This window comes from Nesoenas mayeri, assembly GCF_963082525.1.
Source record: "Nesoenas mayeri genome assembly, chromosome: 1".
Classification (NCBI taxonomy): domain Eukaryota; kingdom Metazoa; phylum Chordata; class Aves; order Columbiformes; family Columbidae; genus Nesoenas; species Nesoenas mayeri.
Window position 1 is genome coordinate 187,365,021 of NC_137541.1, and position 18,022 is coordinate 187,383,042.

The 18,022-nt window shown below is 39.8% G+C and overlaps 2 protein-coding genes across 10 annotated transcripts in view; one reads left to right on the forward strand and one right to left on the reverse strand.

The window, feature by feature from the left end:
- The window catches only part of SUPT20H (SPT20 homolog, SAGA complex component), a 30,238-nt gene extending 22,061 nt beyond the window's left edge, over positions 1-8,177 (forward strand). For 3 of the 9 annotated variants that reach the window (XM_080343485.1, XM_080343488.1, XM_080343487.1), the window contains exons 18-23: positions 334-646; positions 1,681-1,835; positions 4,167-4,222; positions 5,864-5,969; positions 7,451-7,550; positions 8,077-8,177. In XM_080343485.1, the coding sequence (XP_080199611.1) occupies positions 334-646; positions 1,681-1,835; positions 4,167-4,222; positions 5,864-5,969; positions 7,451-7,550; positions 8,077-8,131 (785 nt within the window). In that variant the 3' untranslated portion in view covers positions 8,132-8,177. Of the gene's footprint in view, positions 1-333; positions 647-1,680; positions 1,836-4,166; positions 4,223-5,863; positions 5,970-7,450; positions 7,955-8,076 lie in introns of those variants that run through there. The other 6 variants (XM_080343491.1, XM_080343492.1, XM_080343493.1 and 3 more) reach the window with 4 other exon arrangements.
- Positions 7,999-17,847, reverse strand: EXOSC8 (exosome component 8). The gene is made up of 10 exons (XM_080343567.1): positions 17,815-17,847; positions 16,379-16,415; positions 15,255-15,318; positions 13,991-14,064; positions 13,413-13,458; positions 12,277-12,382; positions 12,144-12,189; positions 11,795-11,891; positions 8,599-8,705; positions 7,999-8,127 (listed from the first exon to the last, which is right to left on the reverse strand). Exons 1-9 carry the CDS (start codon positions 17,829-17,831, stop codon positions 8,662-8,664), a joined length of 531 nt encoding a protein of 176 aa, XP_080199693.1. The 5' UTR covers positions 17,832-17,847; the 3' UTR covers positions 7,999-8,127; positions 8,599-8,661.
- Positions 17,848-18,022: the final 175 nt, after the last annotated feature.

Genomic DNA, 18,022 nt, shown 5'->3' on the forward strand with positions numbered 1-18,022 from the left:
TTAAAATTGTCACTGAGAAATTGTTTTATTTCATTTTAAGTATTTCTGAAGGAGTTATGACTTAACATATGATAAATGATTGAAGGGCTTAATGGAGGATACAGATGGATGGATGGCTTAAGGAGCTAAGCATGGAGAATGGGTTTTCTTTGTGGTTATGCTGCATCCTTAACGAGTGCGTGCTGCAACACTCGTGTCGTATAGGAATTAACACTTGCAGTCTAAGAAATGGAACAAATTGTCAGTGCTAAATACAACTCCATTAACCTTATTCTACAAAAAGGACTGGCCTTTTATAACAAACTAGCACTTTTTATTTTTCTCAATGAGCAGGGTCTGGAACTCCTAAACCATCTACTCCTACTCCAACCAACACCCCTTCATCGACCCCACACCCTCCTGATGCTCAGAGCTCAACTCCTATTACCCCTTCTGCCACCCCTACTCCCCAAGATTCAGGCTTCACCCCTCAGCCCACTTTGTTAACCCCATTTGCTCAGCAGCAAATGTCTCTGAGCCAGGCACTGCCTGTAATGACCATTCCTCTTTCCACCATGGTAACATCCATTACTACAGGAACAACCTCCACCCAGGTCATGGCAAACCCTGCAGGACTTAACTTCATCAATGTAGTGGGCTCTGTGTGGTAAGTTGTTATGATGGGTTCTTAATTTGCCCTGAGTGGGTTGGTGGTTGGGACAGTGGGGTGAGGAGGGTGGGAATGGTACAGAACTGTCCAGCATCCATTAGGATAGATATTTTTCAGGATCTGCAGCATGAAAATATCATTCACTTTGTAATTATGAAGCTAAGAGCCACCAGAAACTATTTGTATTTCTCAAATATAAGGCACCTACTGTCAGAATACTGAAGAGGTCTGTTAAGAAAATCGCGCATTCAGCTTTTTGGATGCACATAGCTGAATTTTATAAGGCTTAACCTCAGTTTAAGTGGTTTCTAATGTTTTGGCCTTTAAGTTTGGAAACTTTAATTGGAGAGGAGGTGGAATATCTTATGCAGACCACTGTAAATGAAAAAAATGGAGATTTGATATTGAAGTGCCTATGCAAAATACAAGAAAATGACAGATTTGTTTTCTAACAATCAAATATTAAGGTTAAAGTTATTTGATTTTTAAACTCATTTTGTGGTTTAAAAAAAAAAAATGCTGTTGCCAAGAATAGATTTTCATGGTAAAATTTGAACTGCTTTTTAAACTGAATGAAATTCTGTGATCAGTGTAAGATGATCAGTGTAAGACACACAGTGTGCTTCAGTGCAGGTATTGGACACTTGTGTTCAGGAGTTCATCATTATTGATCAATTGGAGAGATCTTTCATAGGGCAAAAAGGAAACAAAGCTGTTATTTAACATTTTGCTGTGATGGTACAACCATTTTGAAGGCTGTTCATCTTTCAGTGTTTGTAGATTAAAAGAACCTCTTGAGGTTTTTTTCCTATAGATTATACCAAAATAAAAAATATACATGCCAAGCGTATGAATTTACGTATTTATTATACCCTAGGCATAATGACTTTTTTTTAAGCTACCTTGATGCTTTATCCATAATCCCATTTACAGCAAATAATTGGTTTACTTGTTATGAGAGAGAGGGCAAAGATTTATGCAGATTTGCTTGTACCACTTGGGTTTGATGTGTTGTCTTTCCTCTTCTACAGTGGAGCACAGACACTGATGAGCGGTTCAAACCCCATGTTGGGGTGCAACACTGGTGCCATAGCCCCTGCAGGTATAAACCTGAGTGGCATTTTACCATCAGGAGGTCTGGTACCCGGTGTGCTGCCTGCTGCAATGCAGTCTGCTTCTCAAGCAGGTTAGTGTGAATGAGTTGAAAAGCCACCTTTCAGGTAGTGGCAGAGTGAAACATACTGTGAGAAAGAACAATGGAGGAAAGTGGCCATTGTGTGAACAGGTTGTGGATTTGATGGCTGGAGCTGGGGAACAGCATACGTATTTTTGCATTGAAAGTGTAGGCAGTAGTTGTGATTGATTGAAAGTGATTTTGAGGAGCTAGACTGGATTGTGTGATATGCACAAAATTTGAGAGGAAGTCCAAATTCAAACGCAACATTGATAACAACTGCAAGAAAAAAGGCACAACTGAGCTTAGGAAGAGGCCTCACTTTTTAAATGCGGGGGCATTTTATTCTGTCACCGGTACTGCTTTTTTCTAGCAGGACCGTCTTCATTGCCTTCCAGTATGACTATTTAAATCTGTATGCCTCAATACTCATTAAAGCAGCATTTAAATTCTTAGTTTATTTTTTCTGAAAAAATAATAAGGACGAAAAACTCTAATGTATGATTATGAATTCAGAAGTATGCAAGAGACTTCAAGATATCCATCCCTTACACTGAGGCAGAGTCAAATATGTCTAAAGCATATTGAACCAATTTTTATCTATACTGGCTTTAATTACCTTCGCTAAAGAAGAATGCAGTCTCCCTCGGTAGCTGTTTGGAGTAGGTCATTATCCATACAAAATGCTTCCTTCTAATTACAATGCATCTCCTTAATTGCAAATTAAATTATTTTTTTTTCTCCTGTTCCTTGCAGACATCAAAAATAGTTGTTCACCCTCTCTCTTTACTTTCTAAGTATCAAACATGCTGTCATGTCCCACATTTGTCTTCTCTTTCTGATAGGTCGTATTTTTCAAACCTTTCATAATCCTGTCACTCTCTTCTAGACTGTCCAATTTGCTTACATCCTTCTTAAAATGTGATAACCAAAACTGGACACAAGCCTGAGCTTGGCTGATTTACCACTGTGGAGCACAGCAGAATAAATGCATTTCATCTCTTTCACAACATTCCTGTTAACATTTCCCCAAATGAGGTCTGCCTATTTTTTATTTGTATTTTTGCAACAGCATTACATTACCATAAGAATGGGTTTACTGGTTTAGGCCGAAAATCTGTCCAGTTTATATTTGGTCTCTGACAGTCGCCATTAGAGGATGCTCAGGAGAGAGTTTAAGACGAGGCAAAGGTGTGAAACGCCCTTGTATACAACCGTACCTCTTCTGGCCATCTACAGCTTTGAGACTTTCTCAGCTGAAGACAATCCACGTGGATCTTTGTGCTTAATATCCTGTGCTAGACTTCTACTCTGTGGATGTATCTAATTGGTTTTTGAACCCATTTATATTTTTGGCATCTACGGCACCTTGTGACAGTGAGTTTTTTAAATGTAAACTGTGTGAAGAGGTTCTTTTGTGTGTTCTATTGTTTGTGGTATGGATGATTTGGATATGTTTGTGACTTGCTGTAATTTCCCTTGTCCTTTCTTGCTGTGTAGACCAAACTAGTTACAATTTTGTACTTGTTCATTTGTCTTTTAATTTGATGTTACTGAGTTTTGGACCCTTTTTCAGTTTTCTAGGCTTACTTTTAATTCTAACTGTCCTTTCAAGCACTATCAGCTTTTATCAGTTTGGTGTCACAGATTTTTACATACTATGCTGTTGCCCAGACAGCAGACAGGAGTAGTGAGCTGAGCTGGGTCGGTGGCAGACCTCTGGGAGATTCTGTATGACAGCTGCTGTTTTACTGGAGCGTTTGTATCAGTTCTATACCCAACTCATAGCATACTACATATACATCGTTTTTAGCATAGATTTTGAAGGGTGCCATGTGGAATAATGCTGAAAGCTCTACAAGGCTGATACTTATTGCCAGAAGCCCTTGGAGGGATGGGCAGCTGCTAAGATTTTGGGTGGGATTATTTTCTGTTAATGATTGAGAAACTGAGAGCCTGTTATTTTATTGAGCCCTTGGACATTTCTGGATTTACTATACAAACAGTAAAACTTTTTAAAACCAGAAGGATCACTGAAGAATAACAGCTACGATATTCTCCATATTCACCTTTGTGTAAACACATTGACAGGTAATAAGTTACAGGTACAGTGTTTAGTAGTGATACAGTTTTCTTTCTGTTCAGTAAGGTCTCTTTGAGTCTGGATAACTATGAACTCACCAACATTACAGAAAATGCAGTGTTGTATTAAGTATAGATTTAGACATGCCAATTTTCCCTCTTCCAAATGTTTAGAAATAATCCCAGTGGAAAGGTGTATTAATTGTAATACGCTTTTATAATTAAGACTTCCTACTAATAAAAAGATATTTTCTTTAACAGGCAGCCCCTTTGGTTTGAAAAATGCATCAAATCTTCGGCCTTTAAATCTTCTACAGGTAATTGATATACTTGGACACAATACTAATCATAACTTCTTAATTTTCTTTAGATACCTGTTTAGTTTTGCTTACTGCATTGCCCCCAACAGATCTTTGCAGCCAGTTGATCAGATGTAGCATTTGCTGCAAATTTTAATCACTTAGTTTACAACAAAGCACCTAGTTCTTAGTAACAATCTAAAAATGCTGACATTTGAATGCAAGAGATTAATCCTAAAATACAAACTTCTGCTTTCAGGATTTGCCTAAGCTTTTATTGCAGCTCATTCTTTAAACTGAAATTGTTGTTATTATTCTTTTTAAAGTACAAAACAGTACCATAGAATCACTCGGGTTAACACATATAAGGCCTAAAAGCTGAGCTGAACATGCACAGGTAGGTGCAGGAGTAGTTTTGAAAGAGCTTCTGGTAATGGAAGTACAAGTTTATCTAAGATAGGGAGTTTGCAAGGTCTTTTAATGTTTTCTTTCCACTAAGCATACATACAAGTGCAAACATGAGCATGAGTTGTTTGCATTGTCAGAGCTCCATTTAAAAGCAGTACAGAGAGTGTTTGTGGAACTGGATCTTCAAGTCAGCTGGAAGTTCCAGGTGCACAAGTGCAGCTTCAGTATTCCACAAGTGCTGCACCATGCTTCAAAGAAATTAATGCCGGTAAAAGATGAGCTGTAGCTTTGCTATTTCCTCCTCCCACTCTTGTACACACTCCAGAAATATGGAAAAGGGCAGGCATGGGAGACAGTTACGCCAGAGCAGAGCTCTTCTATAAAATTAAATGCTTATGTATGCGTGATTCCGTATTGAATCAAGACACTTTGACTTTAGCATTTTGTTTACATCAGACCATGATGATGCCTTCTTAATGTGTAGTATTTTGGTCAAGTTTACCTAGATCTTAGTGGCATTACTTCATATGGTTATTCTAAAGAACCACCACAACTGCTAGAAATGCACCAGCTCAAAACAGGGGGTTTTGTTGTTTTTTTAATGACTGATAAGCCATGCAGTTTGCTTAAATCTTTTATATAATACTTTGTTTCCCCACTTTATGAATCAATGCATGATTTAATTTCTAGAAGACATTGTAGTTCAATACCCTTTGACTTCAGTAGACTCCAGATCAGACTCCACTGTTTCCATTTGGGGGATTACTGTGAGAACTACTCTAGTCTGAAAATTTTAAAAGCAGGGTTTGTACTTTTTATGAAATTAAGGAGAGTGTGGCACAATATGAACATATGAATGTAAATTTCAGAAATTTCCCATTTTGGTTGATGAGGACCTTTGCACATGGATGGTTTCAGGTGTCACCTGAAGACTTTGTGGTTGGGACAGGAAATGTCGTAAGATGACAACCATGAAATGCAGCCTCTGCTGACTGCAGAGAAGTTGATGGGACTTCTGCTGGGTGACAGGCATAGTGCCATTTCTGCCAAAACAGCTATCTTGGGCCATTCAGCATCCATTTGCTCTACTTTATAGTGACTACATTATAGCCTATATCTACATGTACAAGAAGATATAGAATTAAATGTTTTGAAATGGTACTTCAAAAGTTTGCCTTCACATGGGCTTTATTTACTTATTCATTGATACTGAAGTTTGGTAATAAGGATCAAGCTTTTCATTTTTGCTAGGGGTCTGACCAAGGTCCATCCAGTCAAGATCAGGCATTATCTGCCCAACAAGCTGCTGTAATTAACCTGACTGGAGTAGGGAATTTTATGCAACCTCAAGCCACAGGTATGTGCTTGCTGAGCCTCTTTTTGCAGTTAAGTGTGTATCTCGATAAATTCACACTGAAATGAAGTTTGGTCTTGCGTCAGATCAGAACAATTGACTATTTATTATCAGCACATAAATTGTACAAGAAGCAGTGAGCTTTTACTTTCAAAGCATGCACTTTTCTGCTTTGTTTGGCAGTTAAGTGTAGTAAATTGATTATATCATGTGAAAAGAAGACATGCTTGATGTGAAAGTACAGGGAACTTCTATGCCAAACTTCATTGAGGATTGTTTAACTGTGTGCTTAACATCCTGTATGAGAAACCTCTTGTGTCTCCACAAGCACTTCATAATCTAAGTATGTTCTAACTAACAGAGTATGTATATCATAAGTACTTGATTCTGTGCTGTTTCCAGTTTGACTCTGAAGCAAGTTCTATTGATCTCCCTTTTCTGTTTAACACTCTATTCCTGTGTCTTCCCTCCCCAACCCTGACCTCTCTGACTTGCCTGCTTTCCCCTTCTCCTTCCTTAGTGTTGTCTCAGCTTGGCTCTGCTGTGAACAGACCTGGGCAAAGCCTCCCTCAGCAGAGACTCCAGCTCTCTTCTGCCTTACAACAGCAACAACAAGCCTTGCAGCAGCAGCAGCAACAGATACAAGTAATCCAGCAACTTCACTCTGTGTTTAAAAAAAAAAAAAAAATACAATTCTTAGCTCCAAAACCAACAACCTTGCCCCTTTGACTTAAAAAAAAAAAATAATCCTAATGTCTTTATGGTCTTGCAAATGGAAAAAACATGCATTTTGGCAAACTATGTCATGAAAGATGTGAAATCTGTGGTTCTCTCAGCTTGGAGCACTGAATTTATTTTTGTTCATTTAAGCCATCCACCTTCCTGATTTGCTAACGTTCAAGGAGTGCTTGTGGCACACACCAAAATAAGCTCTGCCAGGTGCCAATAGATACCAAACCAGCATGAATGTAGGCACCTGTGAGTTCAAATGTAGCACTGCTACATTCAGTACACGAAAGCAGCAGCTCTGACAAAGCATTCCTTTAGCATCCTGTCATTCAGATGCTTTATAATAATATTTACATTTTTTTAGCAGAGTCTGCTCTTTGTGATACATACAGAAAATACATACAATGCCCACACTAAGAAGATATTGTGTTAAGAATGTACTATGTAACCCAAACATTCACTGAAGTTGCTGAGTTACTGCAGTTACTGCAATGGAGAGAAAGGGCAAAGGAACAAATCTGTCCAAGTACACATGTAACCCGTTAGATATGCCCTCAAGCCGCAGGCTTCTGTGCCACTGGTGCTGCTTGACTGTACTCATTGCTCCAGTACGTGGTACATTCCTTCTGTCAGCCTGGTGCTTCCTTGTTTTTTCCCTTTCCATTCCCCCCCCTTTCTTCTCATTCTTCTGACATGAAAAGTAGCTTTATAGTCAACACTAACAAACTTTTTCTCTTCGTTCTCCTTCATGGCAGCAGTTGCGATTCTTGCAGCATCAAATGGCTATGGCAGCAGCAGCAGCAGCACAAGCAGCTCACCTGCATCATCAACAGCATTCAGGCAGCCACTCAAAAAGTAAAAGGAAAAGAGGCACATCAGCCTCTCCAAAATCCTGAGAATTGCCTTCCCCCCACTCCTCCAAAGAAAATGACTTAGAGGGGACTTTTTTTTCAGATTAAAAAGGAGAAAGCTTAAAAGCAAGTGTTTTATATTACTGGTGGAAAATGAATTTTTGACATTACACTGAAATAAATGAACTGTGTTTGGAAGCCAACCCTACAGAGCTTAGAGATTTCATCTATAAAGCAGCTAGAGTCTGGTTTCCTTAAGTCACTTAATTTTTTTAACAGAATGTTTTATCTTGTATTTTTACTACTCAGCAGCATTGTATATAGTATAAGGGTGAAAAACATTTTAGAAAAAACAAACTTTGTAAATGTAGTATTGGTATTTGTTTATTTAGTATAAAAGGTTTGTGAACACTGTAACAAATACAATTTTTACAAATCCATTTTCGAAAAGATCTCTCTCTTTGTTCATTTGGGCTTTATGCTTTTTATTACTTTGTCTATCAGCTTCTTTACTTCTTTGTGTCTTGTAGTTGCTCTGGTGATACAGTCCTGAAGCTTGGCTCCTGTAAGAGGACTTCCACCTAAAAATTAAAGGCAACAGTTTGATTTTCTATTTACACTACAGTTACGTATCTCTAAATGTGTTTTCCAAATGAGAGTATTAAGTAATACAGTAATTCCCATGACCAACAACTTTCACCTGGAGCGCATGCAGCAACCTCAGCTCTAGCCTGAGGAAAATAAGACAAAAACTGAAGGTATAGCAGGAGATACACTAAAAAATCCGTCCTTTGCTTTATGTGGGTCAAGCTGTGACTTCTTTTTGAACTTTAAGACTATTTCAGCTGGAAGGGACCTACAACAATCACGGGGACCTACAACTTCAGTCATGCCACCTTCTTCAAAATTAATTTCAAGAGCAAGTCGTTTCAAGCAAACAGCCTGTTACCATAAAGCCACCCACATTTTACAAAGAAAAGCAGGTACATAACATACAGGTCAATAAAACATTATCATCTCCATAGGTTCCTGTGCAATAAACGTCAAAGTACCTGGTTTGTGGACAGAACACAGTTTGTCTTCATCATCAGTTACAATAGTTACTGTTCCAGTTGCTAAGTCTTCTTCTTCAGCAGTTGGATCAACAATGAGTAATGTGCTTGTGAAAGAAAAACATATGCAGGCACATTAGTATAGGTTGTTTAAAAAATGAACAAAAAATGAAGTGGGAGATTCTACATATTCAAGTAGGTATGTTTGTTAAAATACTAACTGCTGAAAATACAGCTTTGTGCTTAGGCTAGATGGATTTGAAACCCATGTATTGCAGGAAAATGCCATTAAACTGCTATTTGCAATATGCAGTCATTTATTTCATAGTTATGCAAAGAAAATGGCATTGTTTTTAGCTGTAGGCTGCACTAATCTCTGCTAGAACTTAAGGCAAAATTCATTTCCAATGATAAATTCACCAAAGTAATTTTCACTTTGTTATCTGAGAACTCTTAACACCACTTAGACTGGAATAGTTAGCAAATGGATTTACTGGGTTGCTTAAGGCAGCCAAAATAAGCTGTTGTACATCACATGATGCAGATCATTAAAAGAGATTCAATATATTGTTATTTTTTAACCACTTAATAAGTTAAAAATGGAGCAAACTAATGGAAAAAGAAAAAAGAGGATCTAAGTTATAAGCCAACTTTGCACAAGAAAAACTTGAGCTTATAAAAAGCCGAACAACCACCGTTCAGCTTTCGTTTCTTTAGAAAATAATTTTTAAAAATCACTATCATGATAGACTTTTGGCTGAAGTACAGGTATCCTGACAGGAAAGACTAACTGAAGCTTTCATGAAGCATCAGTTTACACCATTAAACTAAAATTTAGTATGGATGTAATCACACTTGATTTAGCATCTGGAGGACACCTATGCTAAGTGATGTTTATGGCAAGTTCGCAGGGGGAGGGCGCAGCAGCGAGGCTACAGAAGCTGATTACACAAAACAGAAGGGTAAGCAGCTTTTCAATTTGAACTCCAACGCATACCTAAAGTTTTTTTGGGTGATGTAAAACTCCACCAACAGTTTCAGATTGACATTTAATAGCAATAGTGTAACAAAAACATTCTGTAGCTACACTACTCAGAAATATTGCTTTATTAATTCTACCCCCGTGCAGCACCGGCCCTTTGTGTGATGCAGGCAGCTGGCACACATGGAGCGTTCGATGCAGCAGGCTGTTTAGGTAGAGGCTGACTCCAGAGGGGCTGGCTGTGGAGCTGCGCAGTGCTCCACACCACTGCTCCTCGCCCAGGGCCACACCACACAGCAACCCTCAAGTTTTTTGTATTCAAGGAGGGTTTTTACACAGAAGAAAAATGCCTCTGGCAGCCAGAGTATGTAAAGCATTATCATATTTGTAATTTTCTACTTTTCAAATGGATACTACCGTAAATAACTGCATTTCTTATAAAGAGCAGCAGAACACATATTTAACATACTTGGACTAATGAAGAGCCAGTAAACCATCTCAGGTGAGGAGTCAAGTTATCAGATGTGATTATTTTGAACTGTCATAATCAGATTCTTTACCTACATGAACAATGACTTAAGAGTTCTGATCGTACTTCATCTTGGGTAATTATGTTCTCAGTTATCCAGAGGTTCTGTTGTTCTAACTGGACCGTCACTTCCTCTGCTGACTAAATCCTTGGTATGAGCTGTTCAAAAACTACCATCTTTCATATCAGGTATTCACATAGGCTTCCAAAATGTTAATTGCGTTGTTAACATTCTTTCATCTTAAAGATACTGCAAAAATACAAACCAATACCTATTCCCATACTTTGCAGGGTGTTTTTTAGGTTGGGAACCAGTTCTGCTTTAAGTCACAGGAAGAAGTTGGACAGACTTTGCTTTGTTCTGCCTTCTCATACCACAGAACAGGTCAGTTCAACAAAAGAGCGGAGTTAAGATCAGGCGAAATGGCGCTGCCTGAGACTGCACGTTCCTTACTGGCAGAAGGGCAGAAGAAGTGCAGAAACATCACTGCCAGCATCCTCTTGTCTTTCACTTCTACATACACAGTTGTTTTCATAAGTACAAAAGTTACAAACTTACTCATCAAATACAGCAAATGATGTGGCAACTGGATGTTTTCTGATAATCAAAGGATTCTTCTGTTTTAAATTAACTTCTGATAAACCGGTTTCTTCATTTATAGTAACTGATGGCAACTGTACTGAAGAGATGAAAAATGGCAATAGTATAATATCAAACATTGCTGGTTTTAGCGGGACTAGAGATGTCCAAAACTGCAGAAATATTTAAGCTGTTCTTTTACTGTGTTGGTAAGCCACTGAAAACAGACCAGAATAGAGCTTTGGCTACATTACTCGTGTTCCGTACAAAAAAAATTCTAGAATACAAGGAATATGTTTAGCTTAGAACTACCCATTTGAGAAAGTAAAATATTCTCCTCAAGCTAACATTCTGCCCTACGCAGAAGAAACATTTTCTGCTTCCAAAGAGCCAAACAAATACCTTTAGAGTAATATTTAACAAAAAGTACTATTCCCCAAGAGCCTGGACATATAAAAATCAGTGCAATCTAACCTTCAGCTGACTCTTGCTCTGACAACCTGTACAGTGTTGGAGACAAGAAAATCAAGAGCAGAGTAACTACAAGAATTCAAAGGCAAGCAACTCAGAAAAGGAGGCCTTGCTGTAAGCTTCCTTTCATACTGTCTCTGACGTGCACTTACAACCCACATACCTGTGAATAATCAATCCACACGTTGCATGCATTAAAGCAGTTTTTTCAAACTACAATACATTAAACTAGGAATATTCTGTTGTGACAAATAAGCAATGCCCCAAACAACTTATTCTGTCTACACAAAATACATTAACAAGGTCAGACCCTGATCTAGACACCAGAGTTGTTTATAACCACTGCTGAAAGATTCGTATCTGACACAGAACACATGGCAGAAGAGCTATTGGTCTTTTAAGAGACCAATAATACACATACAAAAAGATCCTGCTCCCCAGGCGTTACACACCTATGGCATCCATACTGTCATTTCCACTTTACATTCGCATTTTAGTAATACAGCATTCAAATGACAAGAGAACAGCAGTCTTAAGGAATTGTGAATGTTACCTATTCACCATGATTCAAAGCTAACACATTTCTCCAAGCAATGCTAATCTGAGTGTGTCTCTGGCTCCAGAAAAGACTTACCATTTTTTAATGCTGCCAACAAAGCAAAGGCACTGGCATCCAAAATGTTTCCATCATAGTCCAGACATATGATGTCACAGTATAACACCCAAGCAAGCTATCAAAAAAAGTTTGTACATGTGAGATATTACCAGAGTTAAGCAAATGATGCACTATCTAAGAAAATACTGGGCACATGAACAACGATACTTATTTCTATCATACGCTTTTAACACTTCATCTGTAAACCAAGCTATGAAGCCTAAAAAGCAAAAACAACAAAACAACCTATAACCCCAAATGCCTTCTTTAATGTCTCAACACTGTGATCTTGTTAGTACATCCATCTTCATTTTGAGATACAACTTACCTTGCCACTCGCAATACACAGATCTTCTTTCGCTATCATCTGTGAACTGAAACAAAACGAGAGAGTAAACCAGTAAACAGAAAATCATCTTGCAGATTTGTCTGTGATTTAAATGCATTAAGATGATTCTTACTTTTCAATCACATCTGCAATGAACTGGCTTGCTGCTTGAGCCTCTTCACCGGGCGGTCCAGAGCGAAACCTCGTTGAACAGAGGGATGGCAGTTCTACATTTGGAACTAGGTAGCAAGAATCATTAGTCATAAACTAAGGAAAGCAAGCAATGGGATACCAAAATAGAAATAAGACAATACACACTCTTAATATCATTTTATGTACTTCAAATGAAAGGCAAGACCAAGAATTTTTCAATCAAGCCTTTCTACTTCTCCCCTCAAAAATAAAGTTATGCATGAATTTGTATTAAAGAACTTGTAGTACTCTGTACTCAGAAACTCTATATTCCATGGAGAAGCACATACTCCTAACCACCATTTTCTGTTTGTAATCCTGCTATGATAATCATGACCCCACACTAACTCTTAAGTGTTATGCATTCTTTAGCAGATCAAGAAACAACAGCATTTTCATGCTGCTGCGTGACTTTACTGGTATGCTATCTGCTTTTCATCAGCAATTAAAACCTGATGCTTTAGACCTGAAGCAAAAACATGCATGCATAAACATCTGTGACAAAAACCTAAGCATAATCAAGTTCACTGACAACAACATACTTCGGAGATGCTTCACGAAAAGGGCATTTAGTCAAAGCTCTCAGTTCCACTGAATTATTTTATCTCAGAAGAAACTACAAACAGGAGTCAGGATGTACTCCTGTGACTTCTACAGTTTCAAAGAAATAAAGGGGTTTATGTCACTGTTTAACAGTTGAATTTTTTGCCTACTGGAACTTCAAAGTTAAAGTGCATTTGCACAACCTTGCATGCCACAATCTTTTACAGGCGAACTATCTTCCCCCTCTAAAGATACAAACTTCCCCCTGTTGCAGGTTTGTTTTCATCCTGGCCTGGAATCAGCGATAAGAAGGCAGCTTTACATGGAAAACTCAAAAGCAGAGCAAATTTTGAAATTTCTGAAGTACCACTTCCTATCTGTCAATTTGGAAACTAATTTTAAGGAAAGTAATAGAATTTTACCCAAATTCATTCTTTTAAGAAGTCTTCACACCACATTCAATCTGTCCCATCATTACAGCCTTTTAGCTGAAGAAATACAAGATCTAAGTAGGATCCATACTGAAAAGCTTACCAATATATCCCTTATTAGCAGAATCTGCTGCAGGTGCAGCAAGTTCCTGGAGAAAAAAAGACAAAAATGAAGAGCTTCTTTCCAGATATTCTATTAATGAATGGTAATTTTCTTCCCAGTTATCAGTACAAGAGTCATTTTTAATCAGTTTCTGCCTCTATTTTTCCTATAGGAAAACTCAATACAGGGACATGTAGTGATCTGAGTTCACAGCAGGCCAGGAGTAAAGTTGAGGCTATAAGGCACTTAATAGTCTTGCCAACTAATTACCAATGTACTAGCTGATCAATATTCAGTAACTCTTAAATTATATAGCTTTTATCTAGAAATAACAAAGACTTGATTTTTGTATATATCTTTTCCCAAACACAATACACACCACAAAAATACATGTTCTCAGATTATACAGGTAGGATTAGACAATTAAATTATATATTAATTTTCACATATGAAAGTAACTCAGGTGAAAGACTAATTGCAACTGAGTGGCATATTATTGTAATTCAGCAGGAGATTAATTCTAAACACAAATGCACTAGTTCAACTAACAGCATAGTTCAAATAAAAACCAACCATACCGCTTTAACTCCACAAATCACTGTTGTATTTCCTAACTTCACCAGGGCAGAACCATCTGCAGTTGTAATTGAACCTGAAAGAGAAACAGTGCTGTTCAATAAAATCCGTTTTAACATTCAAAGGGCCTTAATTAATATCCACCTTCACAAAGTGAATAATTTATACTGAACACAGGCTAAGCAAAGTCTCAATGAATCCCAGGTGGGAATACAATCTCTCTATTGAACAGTCAATCATACAGAACAGCTGAGGCTGGAAGGGACAGCTGAACATAGCCCATATGATCCAACCCCCCTGCTCAAACAGGGCCACCCAAAGCCAGTTGCCCAGGATCACGTCTACATGGCTTTTGAATATCTCCAAGGATGGAGACTCCACAATGTCTCTGGGCAACCAGTTACAGTGCTTGATGCCCCTCACAGTAAAAAAAAAATGTTTCCTCACATTCACAGATGACCTCCTGTGCTTCAGTTTGTGTCTACTGCCTCTGGTCCTGTCAGTGGGCACCACTGGGAAGAGTCTGGCTCTGTCTTCTTTGCACCCTCCCTTAAAGTATTCCTATACATTGATAAAATCCCCCCACAGCTTTCTCTTCTCCAACAAAACAGTCCCAGAACTTTCAGCCTTTCCTCAAAGGAGAGATGCTCCAGTTCCTTCATCATCTTTGTGGCACTTTGTTGGCCTCTCTCATACTGGAGAGCTCAGAAGTGGACACATGTTGTAGAACAGAAGAGATCCACAGCATCAAGTTTGAGCAATAACCAGCAATTATTCCATGGTGGCACACTAACATGTATTTTAAAGTGTTATAAGGCAGGTAAGGTGCTGCTGTTCACTGATAAGAGGTATCTTGTCTCTGCCTGAGACAGTTGCTCACCAAGCTTAGAACAAAGCAGAAGCTGTCTTTCTCAAGATGCTAGGACATCAATTTTGCACTGGTCAGTATACACCTAACACTGCCTTCAGCATCTATAACATATGCTGCTGATCTGAGAGACAAGCTTCCACAACCACAAAAACTGGGCTGTGCGTACTGGCCCAGGAGTAGAAATTAATAACGATGTGATGCTCAAATATACTACTGTACTACGTATTCTCTTTAATGCTTGTTGAAATTATAAATAAAAATCCTTCCTCTTTCTTGTTTCAAAATGCAAGCACCAAGGAAACCAATTAGCAAGTCATCAGGGCCACTAACTATTGTAATCCGAGACTAATAATATAATAACTCCCCCCTTATTATTACTCAAAATAACAACTTGCCTATGTTGACAGTAGTTGCCCGGAATTCACCTAACTCCCTTCCGTCAGGTCGACAGTTCTCTTTCTAAACAAAAATTACAAAGTTCAAATTAGAAAACGTATCTTATTAAATAACACCAATATTTATGCTATATAAGTTCACATAAAATAGCATTATCTTCTTTTTAGCAGAAATATGCAGTTACAAAAATGCTAGGGAAATGTCAACCACATTGCAGGCAGCTTTTCATCAAATGATATGCAGTTTGTGGTTGGTGGCTCACAAAAAACTATTTTTTAAAAAAAATTATTATAATTTATTTATAAAACAAATATAATAGATTGTCTCAAGAGTAAGTACTACAGGCTAGATTCAGAATATCATCCAAGAATGAATAATGACCAACACCTTAAAATCGGAGTTTCTACCCATCTACATTGCTGAGATTTTGCAGGCAATTCCTCTCCCACATCCCCACCTAGTGGAGCTCCTAAGATTAACATTAAAGTGAACAACTCCCCCAAAAAACCCCAACTTTCAAATACTGTCAGTCAGAAGCTGTATAATACCTGAACCTTAAATTAGAAATTGCACCAATTCACCATCATGGTAGATCTGAAATATTATATCACAACTGCAGTCTTCTCAAAGGCGAAGACTTTAGGTTCAGTTACAAGAACCAAAACTGACTTACACTCATGTGTAAGTCAATACTACCTTAGTAATGGACAGATTAATTTAACATACCAAAAAGTCAGTGGTTTTCCTTCACAGTTATGGTGAGCAAGGTTAGCAGCAATCTTCTCTATTATTTATTTTTATTAGCATCTAAAAGCCTAGTCTGACAAAATTTTGTACTAGACACAAACTTGCATCACCATCTTGGTCAAATTTGGCTTGCATTCCTTTGTAGGCCAACAGAAATACCCATCAAGTTGAACACAGACACAACCTGCTGCAGCATCAATGCCACAGAGAAATGGAAAAACACATTCTGAAAAGTATGATCGTTTCTCCTCTGTTCACTGAGTTTGTTTTTCCCTTATAGTTTCAGGTTTCCATAGAGGCAAATTAGAAAAGCAGAAGCAAGCACAAAAAAGGCTGATTACAAGCAATTTAAACATGCACATCGTGTTTTACTCACCAAAAATCTTCTATAATATTCCAATGGCTCCACTGTTCTAAAACAAATAGAAAGACAAGTTCATATGTAAGCTCCCAAGTAGGTAAAAGGTAGCAAAAAAGATAAGCAAGCACTAACCTACAACAACAAACAATTTGAGAATCAAGATGAGTGGCAAAGCTGCTTAGCAATATGGTTACAGAAAGACAAGGAAACTCTAAATTGATCTAAGAAAAAGATGGCTTACTACATTCGCTTCCAAAATGCTTGTTGCTTACAAAGAGCGTACCTGCACATACACCCAACCAGAACTAGTAGCTTTCACCTCAATACTACTATTAGTTTTAATTCATAAAATCATTTTGCTTGGAAAATACCTTTAAGATCATTTTGAGTCCAACCATAAACCTAACACCAGCAAGCCCATCACTAAACTATGTCCCAAAGTGCCACATCTACACATCGTTTAAATACCTCCAGGGATGTTGACTCCACCTGGGTAACCTGTTCCAATGCCTGATGACCACTTCAGTGAAAAAAAATTTCCTAATATCCAATCTAAACCTCCCCTGGTGCAACCTGAGGTAATTTCCTCTTGTCCTATCACTTGCTACTTGGGAGAAGAGACCAACACCCTCCATGCTCCAACCTCCTTTCAGGTAGTTGCAGACAGCGATCAGGTCTCCCCTCAGCCTCCTTTTCTTCAGGCTGAACAGCCCCAGATCCCTCAACTGCTGCTCATCAGACTTGTGCTCCAGGCCCCTCACCAGCCTGGTTACCCTCCTGTGAACTCTGTCCAGCACCTCAATGTCTTTCTTGTGGTGAGGGGCCTAAAACTGAACACAGAATTTGAGATGCAGCCTCACCAGTGCTGAGTACAGGGGTCGATCACTTCCCTAGTGATCAATTTTTAAGGAGTGTTTATTGAGACAAGGGAAGCCCGGGTCTTTACTAATTCCTACGCTGAGCCGTGCAGCCTTAAGGCTGAACAAACCCAGCTCGCTCAGCCCCTCCTCGCACGTTTCGGGGCTGCAGCCCCCTCAGCACCCGGCAGCTCCCGCCGGACGTGCCCGGGCCTGCCCCGGGCTGCCCCGAAGCACAGCCCGGCGCCGCGGCTGTGAGCGGAACAGCGGCAGCTCCGTGGGAGGCCCCGACACCCGCCCGCGGCCCGGCCGGTGACGCGCGGTTCTCTCTACCGGCGCCTACCGCAAACCGGACGGCTGCCAGCGCTGCCGCAGCGGGAAACGGCACCGCAAAGAGAACGATCACAGCACCGGAGCCTCCCGGCGCACGCTGCTGGGGCCGCGGCGGTAACGAGATAAAGGCCTCAAGCGCCGGCGCTGGCTCTGCGCTCCGGAGCGGGCAGAGGGGCGCCCACCCGCCACAGGGGACGAAGGGCGGGCGGACACGGCAGCGCCGCGCAAGCGGGCAGAACGGCCGGCGGGCCCCTCACTTACTTGAAAGCCGTCGCCATAGCGGCGCCGCTGCCGTCCCGGATGTGCTGCCGCCTCGTGACTCGGCGGCCGGAAGCCTTTGCTGGCGGCGGCGGCAGTAGCGGCGCTGGCGGGCCCGCACCGCTGGGGGGCGCCGGCGGCGGGCAGCGGCACGGGCCGGGCGGCGCGGCCCCTCTGGGCGGCCGGCGCTGAGGCGAGCGCTTCCGCGTCG

What these genes read in the sequence shown, in the direction of transcription:
- EXOSC8 (XM_080343567.1), bottom strand. An exon ending in TGTGTATTGCGAGTGGCAAG is followed by an intron (nt 11,892 to 12,143) that starts GTAAGTTGTATC and finishes TTTTTTTGATAG; the next exon opens with CTTGCTTGGGTGTTATACTG. An exon ending in GTTGGCAGCATTAAAAAATG is followed by an intron (nt 8,706 to 11,794) that starts GTAAGTCTTTTC and finishes TTCTTTCACAAG; the next exon opens with CACATTACTCATTGTTGATC.